At 38.3% G+C, this 17179-nt stretch overlaps 1 protein-coding gene across 33 annotated transcripts in view; it reads right to left on the bottom strand.

The window, feature by feature from the left end:
• tnnt3a (troponin T type 3a (skeletal, fast)) overlaps positions 1–17179 on the bottom strand; it is a 75613-nt gene that overhangs the window by 22347 nt on the left and 36087 nt on the right. For 12 of the 33 annotated variants that reach the window (XM_041197942.1, XM_041197927.1, XM_041197935.1 and 9 more), the window contains one exon: positions 1768–1786. In XM_041197942.1, coding sequence (XP_041053876.1) covers positions 1768–1786 — 19 coding nt within the window. Of the gene's footprint in view, positions 1–1767; positions 1787–5753; positions 5772–6573; positions 6592–14779; positions 14798–17009; positions 17034–17179 lie in introns of all 33 variants that reach the window. The other 21 variants (XM_041197918.1, XM_041197932.1, XM_041197915.1 and 18 more) reach the window with 6 other exon arrangements.

The raw sequence follows: 17179 nt of genomic DNA, 5'->3' as shown, positions 1-17179 counted from the left end.
AATGGAAAGGAGAGGGAAGCAAGTGGAGGGGAGAGAAAGCAAGGGAAATAAAGGGTGAAAGAAAGACAGAGAAACAAGGGAAGGAGGAGGAAGAGTGAGAGAAGGGAAGAAGAAACATACAGAAAGAGAGGAAGCAGGAGAAAGGTAGAGATGGAAGTGGAGGAGAAGAAAACGAATGAAGGGAGATAGAACAGAAGTAGGATGAATAGAATGAAAGGGGAAAGATACAGAAGGATAAGACAGATGGAAGGGAAGAAGAATGAGAAGGAAGGAGAGAGAGAGACACACACACACAAAGGAAGGAGGAGGGAGAAGAGAAATGAAGGAAAAGAGCACAAAAGATAAGGAAGGAGTCAGAAGAGAAAAACATGCATGACAAGAAGGGAAGGAGAGAAATAGAAGGACAGAGGAGGAGAGAGAAAAGGAGGAGCACAGAGGAAAAGCCGGAGGGAGATAGAAGTGAAGTAGAGAATAAAAGGCGAATGGGAAGAAAGAACAGTTTGGAAGGATACGGACAGAACAAAAGCATAATATTTACCGTCAGGAATACTATGTTGCACGAATGGAACATTTTTGACACAGTAATGTACAATGATAAGTGTCACAATTTTTTGCCATGTTTTTCTATCAATGGGAAGTAAGGTATGTGGATAGAAAGGTTACAACCTATGCAAAATTTGCAATCACATATATAGATTACACCCTTTTTCGCAGTCATTTTTTTTAAAATTGTAAATTCCAAGAGACTGGATCACAGGGTAATTCCATGATCCCAGTTGTCAATGAGGAGCTGCACTTGGTGGTAATGTGGGCTATCAAATTGGAGTGACATTTTGTAGTCCTACCTGCAACCTGCAGTACTTTCGAGCATGGCATCCCCACTGGAAAAATCAAGCCTCTGTCTCTATTTGTTCCACATTATAATCAGGCCAGGAGCTTAGCCCTAAGAGCAGTGATTTTTCCATACTCAAGAAATTGAAAAGACGAATACTGGTTGCTCACAGGAGCAAATTTTCACTCACGTTGTGTTCTTTTGGGTTGTGTGGTACAAATACAATACAATGACGCAGCGCAGACAGCATCCACCTGGCCCATTGTGCCTGTGCTGGATCTTTGAAAGAGCTATCCAATTTGTCATGTTCTTTCCCTGTAGCCCTGCAAATCTTTCCATTTCAAGAAAGAATATGCTGCCACCACCTTTTCAAGCAGTGAATTTCAGATCATAACTGGCTGCATAAAAAAAATGACTCATCTGCCTTCTGGATCTTTTGTCAATTATTTTAACTCTCTGTCCTCTGGTCAGCCATCCTCCTGCTATTACAGCATCATTGTTCCATTAACCTTTTGCTGAGTTTGTCAAATCTGAACAGTGACTTACACAAGGCTACAACTTACACTCAGTCACCTTCCAACATGGTGCACTACAGAATACTCAACATCTAACATACCGTCCCTACAGTTGGTGAGGTCATGGCTGGGAGCTTCTCCATAGAAACAGACCGGAGTGCAAACAATGCATTCTATAGTAACTTGGATGCTTAGAGAGTATCACCTGGAGAATAGCTTCCCAATGTTGGGAAAGAAAAGGGAGCAGAGGGAAAAATATAAAACCCATGCTCAATTAATATTCCGCTGCCCTGTGAGCTATGACTGGAGGCCCAGAGACAAATGAAGCAATACATCTGATGAAAGCCATTGGCAAATTGACATTTTATGAGTATTCCCGCATTAAGTAAACTTTTGAATTCATTATAAATCTCTACTCACTTTATCTTTGGCTTTTCCTCTGTAGCAAAATAAAACAAAAAAGTAAATAAAAAAAATGAGCCATTTTCTCCAAAATTAAAGACAAAATATAGCATAAGCAACACCCAAATATTGTAGCTTTTTTTGAAAAAAAAAGTACAATCTGCTGCATTACAAATTAAATTATTTTTTTCTCCCCAATTTCCACCCCAATTGCCTGAAGGTGTTGACTCCATGTTAGGGATGGTTCTACAGGTGGTACTCATTGTTCAGTACCTAACCCAAGTGTCCATTATTCATGTGTGGTCATTTATCAGTGAATGCTGGCAGGCTATTCATTCCTGGAAACCATCACAGCTGAGCCTGTTCCTGTGTAACATGATCCTCAGTCACAGACATTTTCCTTCAGACATTTCTGGAACTGCAATCAGTGTCTGGTCAATCATTCCTTCCCCACCATAACTGTGGGGCATCCAGTACCTGGGGAACTGTACCTCAACATGAGTCAACACCTTAAGAACAAACAGGAGCTATGGAGGAAAAAAGGAACAATGAAAAAGAGAAAATGATCTTAGTAGATAATAGTAACAAAATGGAGCAACCTGAAACATTGGACTGCTACAAATTACCTCCTGTCTATCATTTTCAATAAAATCAAAACTAATAAACCTAAGATTCTAAGAGTTAAAGAGTGTCTGTGCTTCTGGTTTGCCAGAAGTTAAGGAGGCACTTAAGGCTCAAAACTCTACCCAGAAAACTAAATAGCAATGAAGGTCAGACCTATTTCCAGCTTCCCCCTACAATAGTTGTCATTAACACTGGAAATGGCCCACCTTGACATGTACTGTCCGTGATTTTCAGCAGATTGAGGAAGTTACATGGAAATGAAAACAGTTTTTTTTGTCTAACTGCATAATCCAACCCCTCTTTATATACATTCATTAGGCCCCAGTTTTCAAGTAGGACCACTGACCACCTAAACTGATAATGTCCACCAGCGCCATCTTGACAATATAGCAAACAAAATTAGCTTTTGGATATTAATGCCATATTGCAGATTATCTTAAATATATCTGTACAGAGAAGATTGATTGGGGTGGGGGTGCAAAGGCAACTTATTGTGGCCTTGGCTTTATTAATGGGGCATGGGTGCTGAACTTTCATTGAGGTGTTATGGACCATTAAAAATGAATTAAAACATAAGAGTATTCTCATCTTTGAAGCACACCACCTTCAGGGAAAATGACAAATAACGTTTCCTATTTGTTCACAAACACATAGGACAATGCCATAAATCACAATGAAATGCAACATTACATTATTTATGCATGACTTCACTGTGAGGAAACCGACACACAGCTATCCTTCTGAAATCAAGCAAAATCAAAATGCTTGTGAAGAATTGCCTTTTTAATAGTTTAGCTTTCTATGGTTGATTTAAAGCATCAGTTGTCAATCCAGGATAGTATTTAGCTGTGTGTTCCAGCAGTTACCTCCCTAAGCAGTTTGCCAGCTTAGCAAGCTGGTGGCTCACTCCACTGGCCTGCTTAATCATTCCTCCCTCCAATCCCCCCACCCCCACATTCACCACCACCACCACACACACACACACACACACACACACACACATACACACATACACACACACACACACACACACACACACACACACACACCCCCCACCCCCCCCCCCCCCACCCCCACCAGTGTACTACTGAGTGAATGCCAGCGAGCAAAGTCACCTGATCGATTGATTCAAAGAAGTGTGGAATTATTTCCGGAAAAGTGGATGCTCTTCATATCAACACAGTGCAATCGCATCTCCCAACATCAGGTCACAGTGTCTTTAAAGCCAATAAAAGTGCTTAGAGCCCTAGGCTGTCCCCGTTTCCTATTTGTTAGGTGATGCATTTCCCTTTGGCGAAAATTAGGATACAAAACTTAAAAGAAAACAGAGCTAAAGGGGGTGATATGCAATCCTCGTGATTTTAAAATATTTTGAAAATTAATATTTCCATTTTAAAAGTATTCCCTTTGCTTGTATTTTGGAAAAACAACATTTTTTTTGCAGTGGTGGGGTGGGATTAACTCCATCTCACTACCCCCACCCAAATTTGTAACCTTTTCATCCATTTAGCCTGACCTTTCTGCAGCGGAGAAGCTGGTGCACAGGTCCTCTTATGAATACCCCTAATTGTCCAGCAATGTTATCCAACAAAATTTAACATCACCTTTTTATTTGAAACATTCTGCTACCAATATTATCAGCAAAAGCACACACACTAATCCTCAAAGAAATTAGGTTGATTTATGAAATGAAGACAGATTATGAAATTGACAGTGTAAAAGACAACATTAATATTTTAGCATTCAGCATTGTGAATAAAACCAAAAGTGATCAGGTTGTAATACATTTAATGATCACTGCACTGAAACCTGTTAGTCAAAATACTAGCTGAATCTCGCAGCTATATAATACGTTATATATAGTCTGCTACTGGATCACCTCAAGCCACACATTTAGAAGAATTAACCCCAGAGAATTGGGGGAAGGGGTAGATAGTTAGCGTTCAGTGGGGTGAATTTACATTGGTGATAAAGCAAAAATACCGTCTTCTTCTTCGTTTCCATAAACTGTGCAATGCAATGAAAAAACACAACAGAGCAAAACAAGATTAAGTAAATGTGTTCAGGACAGTTATTCCATTTAGTGAAATTTGTAGACTGACTGTGGGCTTCCACGGAACCATACTGCACTAAAGATGCACCCAGGATCTAGAATGCCTTGCTCTCACTGTTGATTGGAGGTCAGAGTTGACTTGATGTCTATCAAAGTCTGATTTGAATCAGATGTGTAAACTGGCTCCTGCTTGTGCTCGACTTATTTGTCAGGATTAAACTGAACCATCTCTGGAGTTATTGAAGTTTCAGGCTTTTGCAGGTTGCTCAACGTTTATCTGATCATCTCACTAACAATATCACCTCTCTGTTTTAAAACATTCTGCCTTATTCAGACAATTTATGAGAGTCTAGAATCACCAATTGCATACGCACAAATTGAACTATATTAAATTGAGCAACTATTGTGCACTGTGAGAATCAGCAATGTGATCATAGCCATCTACATTCTGACTGCCAACATGGATTCAATCCTCTGCTTAGATTAAAATTTTGGTATAAACAGGGATAAATCTGACCTCATATGTTCATTTATATTCATTACATTACTTTACAACTATATGCAAATGAATTTAAATGTTTATAGAGGCACATAAAATTATTCAGAATAACAGAATATTTAGTTTTTTGCCAATGCTCTAAACTCCCCATTTCCTGACCACAAGTATGAAGTAAGGATATGTGCCGGACACAACTGTGTTTGTAGACCATTCATGCGCAAACTCTGTATATCGGCAAACCTTCTATGTGCCACGATTGTTAGGTGATGACATAATATACATAATATACAGGGGGTAACAAAAAAATGTAGAGACATTACATTGGGACTTGAAGATAATCAAGAAAATGAGTTATAGATTAGATTAAATGACACATCTTTTAATGAAACATCCAAATTTGTTTTTTAAAATGTAAATAGCACCAAAATAAAACAAAAGCCACCGTTTCCCCACCAAGTTTTACTGAGCAGGATAATCAAGATGGGTAGCTGTGCAATAGGCCATTAAAATGCAATCTGAATTTTAATGTTAGCTTAGGGATCTAATTAATGTGGTACCTGCCTGAGTCAAGAATGCACTTTGGCAACCCCCACAAGGGCCCAGTTAAGATGGTAAAAAGCAGGAATCACAGGGGAATAGGGTGGCAAGTCTCTGCACAGCTATATTAAGTGTACACTGGATAGGCAGGGTGGGTCACAACTGTCCTCATTTTCACAGAACATCCTGGTCTCAAAATATAACTTGTCTGAAGCATTCCTTGAAAAGGAGACTTGGAATAACATGGAATCCCATGCATGATTTTTTAAAAAACAGCAGAGAGCAACATACCTTCTTCATGGTGCACTTCTAGGAGAGGTCAGGTACATGCAGTGAGCAGCAAATACAAAGAAGCAAAATACATGTTAATACTGAGCGTTGAAGAGCAAAAGGTGTCAATGCAGCAGGTGCAGGACTACCCCGAGAAGAACTAACAAATGCATGAAGGTCACCTTTCTAGCTTCATTAAATTACTCAAATCAGTTTATTTAACCCCAGGACAATTAACAGCTCAATAATTGCATATTGGCATTGCTTCTACAGCTCACGTTATCAAAAGCTGTTTAAATTACATCTAATAAACCACCTTTCTATAAGAAATAATGAAGGAAACTCCAATACATCACTTAATGAATGGTAGTGATGGATGATATGCAATCATTGAGCTTACTGATTGATACAGAATAATTAGGAATGAAGGAGGAAACAGAATGATTGGGATGACCAAGGTTGCAAAATGATTGGAAATATGAAGGATCCGGTATAATTGAAGGCGATAACGCAATGGAATGATTGAGATTGAGGGTAAGGAAACGAACATGGGGAGAAAAAAATAAGGGAAAAACAGTAAAGTGGAAATGATGATTAAAAGAGAAAAAAGCGAATGAGAGAAAAATAGAATGAAAGTAAAACAGAAGAATGAAGTAAAGAAAAGATCAGAACATAGCATACCAATGGAAAGGAAGGGGAGAATGAAGAAGAAAAGAGAAAGGACTAAAATACAAATGAAGGAAAAGAAGAATGAAGAAAGATATGAAGGAAACTAAAAGGAGATTACAGAAAAAACAGATGAACGAAGAAAAGGGAAGTAAATGGATATTGCACTACATACCTTCTTCAACAACCTCTTCTGAAGATAGTGTTAATGTACAGCAAGTAGAAAAGCAGCAGTGCAGGGATTGAAAGTTATAAGATAGAAAAGCAAAAAAGGAGCATTATTGACTTTAATTTATAAATTGTATCAGTAAAAACTAATATAAAATTAAAGAGAAAGATACACAAGAGCAAAACGCCACTTGTTCACATACATTCACTCCAATTCATTTCAAGATGTAGATATGCTAATTAATTGTTACAATATAGGGTACTTTGTTAGACATGGGCACAAACAAAAAAAAGTATCTTTCAAACATCATTAAATTTCTGGCATTTCAGGAATAAAAACCATTCAGACAACAGACATAAGAAGATCTCTGTATTTGTCCTTTGCCAATGCTCAAAAGTTCTTCATCCCTCCACCATGAGTATGAAGCTGGGTTATGTAGCATACAAAGTTGCATCTAATAAACTGACCATGAACAAATACTGGAAGACTGACAAATCTTCCACTGTGTCATGATTATTGGATAATGGCAAAACATAAAGAGGGTAACATAATATACAACTTTCACATTTGAGCCATTACATTAGGCTTTGAATATGACCAAGAACATGAATTGTAGACTTAATTACACATCCTTTACTCAAAACAACCAAAGGTTGCGGTTTAGAATGTAAACCAAATCGATTGTTTTTTCAGATTAAGATTGTCACCTGTCTCATTTTTTGGGTTGGACTGTCCACTTTCTGAGTAAGCTATCCACAAAATTCTATAATGCAAAATAAAGCAAACGTCACTTTGATTTTTCAAACTTAAAGCCAATTATTTTCTCCTCCTAGACTTCTGCATCAATGCTTGTGCATGTATTAAATGATAGATTTTTGACAAACTTTCATTATCACGTGGATTGTCCACAGTCACCTTGAAAAGAATGCAACAGAATGCAAAAGTTGGGGACTTGCAAGTAGAAATTCTCTGGTAAGTATTTACAGTTTTAGAAACTGTAAAAATAACTGCAACTAGTTAACCTACTTAACTGCCAATCAGCTGTAAGCTGTGGTGTTAATTGCTGTGAGCATTGTAACTTTGGTCTGACTCATAAGTAAACAGTATATGCTGCTGCACAGAGTGGTTGTGAAAAGAATGCAATGATAACAGAGTGCTAAAGTCAGCAACTTGGTACAGGTGGGAATTTGGCACAGAGGGGGAAGGAGGTGCTGCTTTTTATTTTCACCTCCAATAATTGTAATGGAAGCTTGAAGCACTAAGTGTTTAACATTTTTGTCCACTGCATAATGCAAGTTAGTGTGTAGAAAAAGACAAAAAATTTACAACAAGCTAAAAACTTAATATAAATAATTGAGAGTAAGAGAATGACAGAGCAGGTCCTGTTTCTGGACTGCAGTATGTGGAATTCTGAGGACAGTGAAACTATCCTGAGTGAACAAATCTGCAGTTGATATCTCCACCTCGATTCTCTCGGTCTCAGAATCATTGAGCTGGAGTGTGAGTTGGAAACACACTGAATATGAGGGAGGAGGAGGAGCAGTGTAGAGGGATCTGGGTGTCCTCATGCATGAATCACTGACAGCTAGTATACAGGTACAGCAGGTAATAATGGAATTTTGGCATTTATTGCTAAAGGAATAGAGTATAAAAATAGGGAAGTGTTGTTGCAACTGTACAAAGCATTGCTGAGACTGCACCTGGAGTACTGTGCAGAGTTTTGGTCCCCTTACTTGAGGAAGGATGTAGTTGCATTGGAGGCAGTTCAGAGGAGGTTCACTGGATTGAATCCAGAGATGCGGGGCTTGTCTTATAAGGAGAGATTGAGCAGTTTAGGCCTATACTCGCTAGAGTTTAGAAGGATGAGAGGAGATCTAATTGAGGTATGTAAGATGCTAAAGGGGATAGACAATGTAGATGTGGAGCTAATGTTTCCCCTTGTGGGGAATTCTAGAATGAGAGGCCATAGTTTTAGGCTAACGGGTGGTAGATTTAAATTGGAGATGAGAAGGAATTACTTTTCTCAAAGGGTCGTGAATCTGTGGAACTCACTATCTCAGGAATGCAGTGGATACCTGGACACTGAATAAATTTAAAGAGGAGATAGGCAAATTGTTAATTAGTAACAGGTTGAAAGGTTATCGGGAGAGGGCAGGAACTTGGAGTTGAGGCCAAAATGAGATCAGCCATGATCGTATTGAATGGTGGGGCAAGCTCGGGGGCTGAATTGCCTACTCCTGCTCCTAGTTCTTATGTTCTTATGAGCAATTTCTGAGCTGCTTGTTTCAGATTTTGGGCATATCTTGTAGAGACATACAGGATCGGACTCAAGTTTGTGTGATCGACAGTGTACAAAGTAAGGGTGAGATGCAGAATGAGGAACTGCAGAATCTGAACCTATCCAGTGGGTTTATTATACTTGCTACATGTTGAAATAAGGATAAAGACCATCAGATGGGCAGCCAGCATGCAGTCCATAGCACCTTGGAGCAAGGGAGTGTTCAGGGTGAGGGAGTGGGCAATATAGGGACTAGTGATAGTTATTGGGAATTCAATAATTAGGAGGATTGAGCAGGAACAAGTGTTCCAGATAGTTTGTTACTATTTGGTTCCTCAGTGAGGGGCATCTCAAACAGGCTTGAAAATATATTGGAGAGGGAGGGGGAGGAACCAGTTTTATGTTGGGACCAACAACATGGAAAATAAGAAAAGGAGAAGAGGACCAGGAACTAGGAGTTAAATTTAAGGGCATGACCTCAAGGGTTATTATGTCTATTATTATCAAAGCCACATGCAAACTGGCATAGGGATGTGAATTAGGGAGATGAAGTGTAGCTGATAGAATGATGTGGGAAAGAGGGATTCCATTTCTTGGGTTACAATTACCCATTACTGGGACAGGAAGGAATGGTACCACTGTGATTGGTACCACCTGAACTGGGCAGGGACAAAAGACCTAGTGGATCGTTCAACAACTTCAAACACTAAGTGCCGAGGATGAGCTCAGGTGAAAAAGGTAGTATAGATAATAGTTTGAAAACAAGTAGGAGGAAAGAGAGTGGGTAATCATCAGAACTTTTGTATTAGGCACTGTAGATTAAAAGAAAGCTAAAAGATGTAGTCACTAAATCAAGAAAGAGAAAAAGGAAACATGTGAGTAACAGGAAAGCAGCAGGAAAGTTAGGGTGTGTTGCTCGAATAAGCATTTTTTTATACAAACATATGGAACAAAGTGTATGAATTGCAGGCAGAGAGTCAACTTGGAGGCTGTGATATGCTAGCCATTACAGAGACATGGCTGCAGGATGGTCAGCACTGGGAACAAAATATAGCAGTTTATAATCTACAGGAAAGATAGGGAAAATGGTCAAGGCAGAGAGAACTTAGCACTTAAGGATGAAATTACTTCAATGATAAGAGAGTATAGAATGAGAGGTGCACAAGCAGTGGAGGCTTTATTGGTAGTATTAAGAAATAGAAAAGATTTAAGACTGTAGTGGGAGGTATAGGTTTATGTATAGGTCTCTGATAGTAGCTTTGACGTGGTAGCTTGTATGAATACTGAGAATAGACAAGTATGTAATAAAGGTAGAGTGGTTTTATTTAGGGATTTTAAACTTCAAAAGATTAGGATAGGTAGGCATGTCAGAAAGGTGATGAATTTCTTGGGTGTGTCGGGAAGGTTTTCTGCAAAATATGTCTTAGAACCAATCAAGGGGGCAAATTAGATTTAGTAATGAGACAGGTTTAGTTAATCACCTTAACGGATGCATAAACATTTATCTAACATGATTGAGTTCAACATGGTGTTTAGAAGGGAGAAACATGAAGCAGCTATTAAGTTCTAGATTTAAGCAAGGCTGACTTCAAAGCGATCAGACAGAGACGGTCCACAGTAAACTAGGAAAATCTGCTAATGGATTAAGCAGAAGGTTGGTGGTGGTGTTCAAAATATGAATTTAACATGATATAGACCAATCTATACCCACAAAGGACAAGAGTTCTACTTGCCAAAGTAGACAGCCACAGACAATGAAAGAGGTAAGAATCAACATAAAATTAAAAGAGCATACAAAGCACAAATCCTAGCAGATGGCAAAGATACAAAGAGCAACAAAGGATGACAAAACAGCTGGTAAGAGCTGCAAAAAGGGTGGATAAAAATAAACTGGTAAGGGATATCAAAATCAACACAAAAAAACTTACATTTGGAAAAAATAGTGGTCAGAAGCAATGTCAGGCCCTTGAAGACTGATAATGATGATGCTGTCAATGGTAATAAGGAAATATCTAGCATGCTGAATAATTGATTTGTATTAGTATTTAGACTAGAGGAAGCGGTCAGCATGCCAGATATCCAAAGTAAACCATTGAATCAGGGACGGGAACTGAACAAATTGAGCAGAAACAACATAACAGTAATGGAGAAATTAATGACATGAAAGAGTGACAAATCTCCAGGGCCAGACAGTTTCCATCCCAAGGTTTTAAAGAGGGTAGATAAGAACACTGTAGGTGCCCTAACTATAATCTTCCAAATTTCTCCTTTAGGTTGGAAAATTGCATATGTCACTCCATTATTTAAGAAAGGTGAGATGGCAAACCAGGAAATTATAGGCCAGTTAACCTAATATCGATTGTTGGGAAATTGCTAGAGTCCATAATTAAGGATAGAATGACTGAATACCTTGAAAATTTTCAGCTGTCAGAGAGTCAGCATGGATTTGTAAAGGGTAGATCTTGCCTGACGAATCGCATTACATTTTTTGAAGAGGTGACTAAAGTGCTCAACAAGATGTTTATCGATGTTATTTATAGGGACTTACAGGAGGCATTTGCTAAAGTCTGTCATAAGTGACTGTTAGTTAAAGTTTAAGCTCACGGGGCAGAAATTTATCCCTGTCGGGGGGGAGGGGGGGGGTGTTGTGCGGGGGCAGGCGCAAATCCAATCGGCGCCCCCCAATCAGGACTGCACTACCATTTTACGTGAGCGGGCTCAGGGAGATTTGTTTAAGTTTTAAAGATCTAAATAAAGAAATGAAAAACTTTTAAAACATGTCCTGTCATGTGATAGTGTCACATGAGCTGGGACATGTCAATGAATTTTTTTGAAAATTTTTAAACACTTCATGAAACCCCATCCCGCCTGTGGATGAGGTTCAATGAAAAATGCGAAGGCTGGCTGGGCTCTTTGCCTGACCGTGCGCCTGCCGAACTGAAAACCTAAATGACGCGCAGTGATGTCGGGATGCCCGCCCGATGTCACCACATGTAATTTTACGCGTCGGCGAGCTGGGCCATAGAATTGAGGGCAAATTACTGGCCTGGCTAGGAAATTACTTGAGCGGAAAGAGTAGGGATAATGGGCTGGTGGTTTAATTGCCAGGATGTGATGAATGGTATCCTGTAAGGATGTGTCGTGGCCTCAACTGTTCATTCTATTCATCAAAAACTTATATGGTGGGATGGAAGGCATAGCCAAATTTGCCAATGATTCAAAGATAGACCAAATTGTATCCAGTGTGGGTTGTAGTGTGAAATTATAAGATAATAATAGATTAGGTAAATGGGCAAAACAGCGACAAATGGATTTCAATATAAGCAAATGAGAGGTCATCCACTTTGGACTTAAAAGGAATAAAACGGGTACTTTCTAAATGGTGAAAAGTTGGAAACAGTGGAGGGGCAAAGAGACCTGGGTGTCCAGGTGCCAGATCATTAAATGTCATGAACAGACAAAGAAAGTAATCTATCTATCTAGCGGAACAGGCTACCTGGGAGAAGAAATTGTGCTTTGCTCTACAAAGCTCTGGTTCAACCACACCTGGAGTGTCAATGCATCAGTAATTCCATTGTCAAGGTCCAGTAACAATCTTCTTGTTGACTAGCAATTACATTGTATAGCAATTACATTGTTAGAACAGATGATGGGCATAGGCTCACCTATAAAAGTGTACAACTACAACACTCAGGGGTGGAAAGGATTGGGAGATTCTGCTACTCTGCAGAGCTGTTTTAAGAATAAAGTCTGCTTGAGGTAAAAGACCAGCTTTGACTCATTCTTCTACAATAAGCACTAATTGAAATTAACATGGAGTACTGTGAGCATTTCTGGGTACCACATAGAAGGAGATATTGGCCTCAGAAGGAACACAGTGCAAATTCACCAGAGTGATAACTGGACTGCAAGGGTTAAATCACAAGGAGAGATTATGCAAACTACTATTGCATCCCCTGGAATTTAGAAGGTGAAGGGTGATTTGACCGAAGTTTTCAAGATGGTATGGAGGACAGGTAGGATATATTAGGAGAAACTATTTTTGCTACCTGGGGAGTCTATTAAAAGGCTGACACAGTCTAAAAATTAGAACCAGACCTTTTCAGGAGTGAAATTAGGAAACACTTCTTCACACAAAGAATGGTAGAAGTTTGGAACTCCCGACCATGGAGGGCGATTGATGCTAGATCAATTGCTATTTTAAAAATGAGATTTATAGTTTTATTAGCCAAATGTATCAAGGACCATGGGGTAAAGATGGGTACATGGAGTTAGGCTGCAGATCACCCATGATCTTACTGAATTACAGAACAGGCTCAAGGGGCTAAAAGGGACTGCTCCAGTTTCTATGTTCCTATGCAACATCAGAACTCCAGTTGTGATTTATGAATTTCCATTCCACTACCACAACCCCCTCCATTTTGTTTCAGCAAAATGGCAAAAAGATGGCAATGTAAATTTGGATTACATTCTGTAGGAAAATATTTGTTGACAGCAGTAAATTCTCCTCTCCATTTTAATTCATCCTCTTGATTATCTCTTGAATCTGTGCCCAGCCCTTCTCCACCAGATGACCCCATTAAGAAAAGATTTTTATTTGAATTAGAATACCTCTTCCTCCTCTTTCCTACCAGGTTTTAATGAACAGGAAGTTCACAATGAGTACCCCACCCAATAAGCTATTAAGATACCATTTGAGTCCAAATAATGTCAGAAGTATCACTACTGATACTAATGAAGTCCCAACATGAATCAGGCAGGGACCTCAGACACCAAAAAAGGTTAAGTTTAACCTTTAAGTTAGTTAAGTTGGTACTAAGTGGGAGTTGAGCAGGAACAGAGTGGCAAGTCTTTGTACAGCTATTTTAACTGTGTTCACCAGGGAGGGTGGGTTAAAATTATCCCCATTGTCACGTAATCTGACAGTTTCAAAATACAACTGGTCTAAAATGTTTCCTGAAAAGGAGACTTGGAATAAAAGAAAGCAACATACCTTCTTCACTGTACGCTTCTGGGAGATGCCAGGTACATGCAGTGAGTGGCAAATACAAAGAAGCAAAATCATGTTAATACTGAGCGTTGACAACAATAGATAAGAACATGGCAGACACAGGACAAAACTAAAATGAACCAACAAATCATCAACCAGAAAGCAAAAGGAGCACCTTTCCTGCATCACTAACTTAAACAGTTCAAAGACTGCCTAGTCCCAAAACAATTAAAGCATTGGAATATCAAAGGATGCACAATAATTGGGCATGAGGGATGTAGGATGATTAGGGAAAATGAACAGGATTATTAAGGATAACGAAGGATACAAGGTTATTGGCGATAATGAAGAATACATATTTATTGGGGATAATGTAGAATTCAAGATTATTGGGGACAGTGTAGGATATACAATTATTGGGGATAATGTAAAATACAGAATTATTGGGATAACAAAGGAAATGTAATAATTGGAATACTCCAAGATACACAATTGATAGAGATAATGAAGGATACACAATTATAACTGGGAAAACAGAGGATATGTAATTATTGGGAGAATGGAGGATACACAACATTGAGAATAAAGGAAGATACAGACTATTGAGGATAAAGGAGCATACAGAATTATAGAATGAAGGAAAAGAAAAATAAGAAAATGAAGGAGGGAAAAAAACAAGGAAAAATAATAAAAGAGGAAAATATACAAAGGCAAAAGGTAAATGAGAGGAAAATAAATGTAAAAAATGGTAGAATGAAGAAAATAATGAGGGAATAGCAATCCAATGGAAAGAAGAAAAAAGAGAAAAAAGAAAAAGAAAGAGAAATGCCGAAAATACGAACTAAGGAGGAGAGAATATCAAAATGAAGGAAATGTAAAAGGAATGATGAGAAAATTAGATGAATTAAGAAAAGAAAAGGGTAAAGTTAGAGCGCACTACATACCTTCTTCAGCAAACTCTTCTGAAGATGTTGTTAGCGTGTAGCAAGCAGAAAAGCAGCAGTGCATGGAATAGAAAGGCACAGGTGGAAAAGCAGAAAAGGAACAATATTGACATAAATATGGTATAAAAGTTATATCAGGAGAAACCAGTGTATAATTAAAGAAAAATCTGCACAAGATCAAAACACCACACCCTGATACCATTAACACAACTTTCACTGCAATTCACTTCGGCATGCACAAATACCATCTAATTGCTGAAATAAAGGATAACTTTGTTACACATGAATGCAAACAATAAAAAATCACAACTATCATTCCAACACCCTTAAGTTCCTGACATTTCAGGACATTTAGGGTGAGTTGAATGTCAAAGGCAATCAACTTGCCCTAAATGGAAATTTTTTTAAATGCAGAACCATTTTCCTGTTCATTGATATTAAGCTTAATATTGAAGCTTTTATTGCAGAAATTCTTCTAAAAGAAATCTATTTATGATAGATTTATGACAGAAATGATATAATATATAATATTTGATTGACATATGGCCCAAGGCAGCAGGAGTAATCTACACCATTCTTGGTTGGGTTACAGTATAACTTTTACCTTCATTGCCTTTGAATTGGGAAAACAGTGTGAATAGTAAAAGTCCACATTGAATGACACTACCAGGGTTGAAAAGGATAGTAGAAAATGTTGAATGAATGAGGAAGTAGTGACTACTAAATGTCAACGTGGGTATTGAAAATCAGAAGATTGTAGGATTAACAGATTTTTAAGAATTAGGATTGTGAATTTGTGAACAATTATAGTTACAATGGAATTCACTTAAAATCGTTTTTGACAAGTTGCACTTACGAAAAAGTCCAACCATGCTCAAGATCAAACTTTTCTAACAGTTCGAGAGCATTTCCATTCACTGTGAAACAACACAATCAAGATCAATTCCAAAACATTAAAACCTGGTTACCACTAAAGCCTTAGAGCTACAAATTCACCCAGCACTCACTTACAATTATATTTTTATTTATATTTCCAAATTCAAATCAATGCTGAAACCATGATATATGCAAATACCTTCTATAAGTATTTTGGTACTTAAGTCTAATTTGTTCTGACACTGCACTTTTACAACCAATCTCTTTGTTCTGGTGACATCCTAAACACACAATCTAAGTTTGTAGCAGGAAACCAATATAAACATTTCTTCTTGAAATTAATGTGGAAGGGGTTAACCTATTATCTAATTGACTGCTAACCAATTGCATATATCAGAATTTGACTTTCCTTTATTAGTCGAGTCACGATGTAAATAAATTGATACAATAGCCTATTTTAAAGGTTATCTATTACTTTGGCTTATGTTTAGGTGAATGCAGGTGTTAGATACTTAATAGCCCTCAACACTAGTCATGCTGTAATTTGATTTAAAAGTTGGCACAGCTTTATGCAGATTTGTTTGGTCCTTTTTTGTACACAGTGAAAACATAACACCTGCAACAAGATCCACTTTTTCAACAGGCAACAGGCAATTAAGATTTGATTTCAAGTGAGTTCCATTGCAGTTGTCATTTAGCAGTCATATGTTTATGTCATAATCTGGTAAAGGGATGGGTCTGTATCCTCGGAGATGTGCCCAATGAGTTCCACAGTTCCATTCTCCCCAATGAACTAAGCAGGGTAAGGGGAAATTATAGAAAAACTGAAAGAAAATTTTCTGTGATGGTGTATGATAAGAGGCGAATAAAAAAAGAGGGAGGAAACACAGTGGGTAAATTAGGTGTTACTGGAAGGCCCCAGGCTGAATATCTGGCCTTTGCTCAGTCAAGCCTCAGATAGGGAGCATTACAGCTGTTCCCAATAGCTTTGAGCTAGGCACAGGAAAAATGTCAACCATTGCTTCCCACTTGTGATCCGTGTCAATGAAGTCTGCTGTTACTCCATGTGTAGATGATAGGTGAAGGCAAGGTTATGTTCTGCTGTGATGCTTTCCAAAGTCAAATAATCTGTCAACATACCCTGCCTAGGCTCACATATGAAGAAAGCTGCTTGGCCAAGATACAAAGACACAGATAGAACTTGGTAGCCATAGCTCATAAAAAATACTGAAGTGCTTGCCCTTCATGATATTACCAACATTAAGAGTGCTGGAATTGTATTGTAGTGTTAACTTATATAAGTAAAAGATAGTAGTGGGCAAAACAAAGAGAAATTGGGAATCATCATCATTACCTCCCTCTTCATGTTCATGATGTTCTGTAATCCAACACCAGAGATAATAGATGGTGATTAATCTCAGCAAACTCAGTCTTCATTACTTATACTGCCTTCACCATGGGCATCAACTACAAGATTCCCCACAAAAGTCCTGGACCATTAGCCAGCCGTAATCTGGAGAAGCT

Source organism: Carcharodon carcharias, chromosome 10 (assembly GCF_017639515.1).
Source record: "Carcharodon carcharias isolate sCarCar2 chromosome 10, sCarCar2.pri, whole genome shotgun sequence".
Lineage (NCBI taxonomy): Eukaryota > Metazoa > Chordata > Chondrichthyes > Lamniformes > Lamnidae > Carcharodon > Carcharodon carcharias.
This window is presented reverse-complemented; position numbering and strand designations above follow the sequence as displayed.